General features: G+C 41.4%; 1 protein-coding gene across 5 annotated transcripts in view; it reads left to right on the forward strand.

Annotated features, from left to right (window-relative positions):
* Positions 1-2,500, forward strand: part of LOC138027213 (uncharacterized) — a 44,721-nt gene that overhangs the window by 32,067 nt on the left and 10,154 nt on the right. For all 5 annotated transcript variants that reach the window (XM_068874758.1, XM_068874759.1, XM_068874762.1 and 2 more), the window contains one exon: positions 1,966-2,500. This exon is cut by the window's right edge and continues 182 nt beyond it. In XM_068874758.1, coding sequence (XP_068730859.1) covers positions 1,966-2,500 — 535 coding nt within the window. The remainder of the gene's footprint in view (positions 1-1,965) is intronic.

Raw genomic sequence — 2,500 nt, forward strand, 5'->3', positions numbered from 1 at the left:
AGCTACCTCGGTGTTTTTGGTCAGCACCTATCAAAGCACCGTGGCGCTTTCGAGACAAAAGAAGGGCCTCTTGCTCACAAGCTTTGAACATCATGCTAAGCTCAGTTGCTGTGCTGCTACAAATGCAGTCCATTCTTCTGCTTTAGTTATAAAGGCAACATAAACAGCATAATGGCCGTCTTTGCCGTAAACTGATATTCACAGCATAGTTAGTACTAAGCTTGTTCTCAGTATGATTATTCACCCCTGGTCATACGTAGGGAGGCACAGAAAAACGTCATTTCGGCCTGGGACAGAAAAGAATCAAGTGTTTACATGGATTTTTGATCCCGGGATGAAATTTCGTCCCAGTGCTGAAGACCGGGATGAAATCGTCCCGGGATGAGCAAATTTCACCCCGGGATCATGTAAACACCAAAAGCTAAATGACCAGACACCGAGGTGAAACTCATCCAGGGATGGAACCCGTCCAAATGAAATATTTCGAGATACTTACCCACCAGTTCGCGTGGTCTAACAAAGAATTCGAATAATATTCAAGTTCCTTTGCGTCAAGTAAGGCATCATGTTGGGTCCTACCTATTGGAATATTGACATCTGACGCCGGTATTTTGTTCAGAACATATTATGTTGGTTACTTACGGTATCATGCCCTATTCTAAGCCTAAAAGTCCTCCACCCTTCGGACTTCATACTAAAAATTATTTAAATTAATTTTGGAATAAAGACTATTTTCTACACTATTTTGGAATCAAAGAACGCCGTAAGGACAGGATTTATCTTGTGAACTAAACTTGGTGATGCAAACGAGCTTTTTCGAGCAAATAAACCACACAAAGCACCCAAGAATCTGCAAAATCCTTTAAAAAACAAACTTGCCTAGTTTTAGGCACAAAAGAGTTAAATACATAGTAAAAGAGACAATTTTCACCTTGGAAGTCACTTGGAAGATCGTGCGAGAAAGCACATGGTCAGCTGGGCTCCTTTTGTCCTCGTATTCCATCCGGAAAGGATCGCTTGCACGAATTCTTGACGATGTTCATTATTCAGAGGCTCGTAGTATCCGAAACCCTGATGGATACATAGACCTTTTCCATAATGGCGTCCCAATAAAATCTTCTTTTGTTTTAATGCTAATAAGCCTTCCTAGCCTCGTTGCAATGGGCAAAATTCAAAAGAATATGTTACCCAAAATGAGGCCAGTAGCTACAATTAACATAAATACAATAGAATACTAAATCAGTCGCCATTTATGAAAGTGGTCTATAGGCTTCCCAGAAGTGAAGTTGGTTCCAGGCTTCCTCTGGTGTTTATCGACCGAATGAATTAATAGGCAACATTCAAGCTCAAAATTTGAGAGTTTTTCGGGGTCTCGATTGGTTTCGATAGCTTCAAAGTATAGTTCAGTGATTCTGACTTTGAAAGTGTATTTTATTTCCCCACAAAAACTCCTGTTTGGATGTATTTTCGGGCCACGTCTAAACTCGCTAGCCATATGTCCAGTATTGCAAAATGTAAATGGTTAAGCTTTCACTCACTCAACGCCATGACACAGTGGCGAAAGCCTTCCCAGAAGACTTTGCCGGCTACATTCATTTATGATCAATTGGCTGTTTTGCAGATTCGTTTTCAACTACTCAAATTAATATAGAAAAAGATTATGCAGATTCTTCAAAGTCACCAGCTGCTGCACACGCCGGTGATGGCAGTCGAGCCTTTCAAACCACAGAAAATTATCCAACACAGACGAAACCTAGAGGTAACGACTCCCACAGCGATTTTCCAAAAGATATAGAACGCTATGAAAAGAATTGGAATATTGCCAGGGAGAAGGCGACCTCTGACGAAGAATTAACGCTCGAAACGTCAGCTTTGTAAATCTTTCATGGTGCTAATCCAACCTTTATCAACTCGTTTGATGAAAACAAAGTTTTTATTTTTATTTGTTTGTTTTTTTTATTACAGATGGAAGGTTCTATTACGATCTTGGGATGGATTACATCATATCCCGTTTTGACTTTCCAAAAGCCATCGACTGTTTTGAAAAGAGTTTGGACATTGCCGGGAAAGCTGGCGATCAGGCTACAGAAGGAAAGGCTGCTTTGACTCTTGGGATCTCTTGTCAATCCCAGGGCAATTATCCAAAAGCAATTGAGAGTTATGAAAAGAGTTTGAACATTGCGAGGAAAACAGGCGACCGGGCTAGAGAAGGAGATGACTATTCCAATCTTGCAAGCGTTTACGAGTCCTGTGGCAGTTTTTCAAAAGCCATCGAGTGTTACGAAAAGAGTTTGGAGATTTCCAGGAAAGCTGGCGATCGGAAAAGAGAAGGAAAGGCCTATTTCAGTCTTGGGATCGTTTACGACTCCCTCGGCGATTCTCGAAAAGCTAGCGAGTGTTACGAAAAGAGTGTCAGTATTACCGGGGATGCAGGGAACGCTCACGACTCCCACAGCGATCTTCCGTTAGCTATCGAGCTTTATAAAGCGAGTTCTAAAGT

The sequence above is a fragment of the Montipora capricornis genome, chromosome 12, assembly GCF_036669925.1.
Source record: "Montipora capricornis isolate CH-2021 chromosome 12, ASM3666992v2, whole genome shotgun sequence".
NCBI lineage: Eukaryota > Metazoa > Cnidaria > Anthozoa > Scleractinia > Acroporidae > Montipora > Montipora capricornis.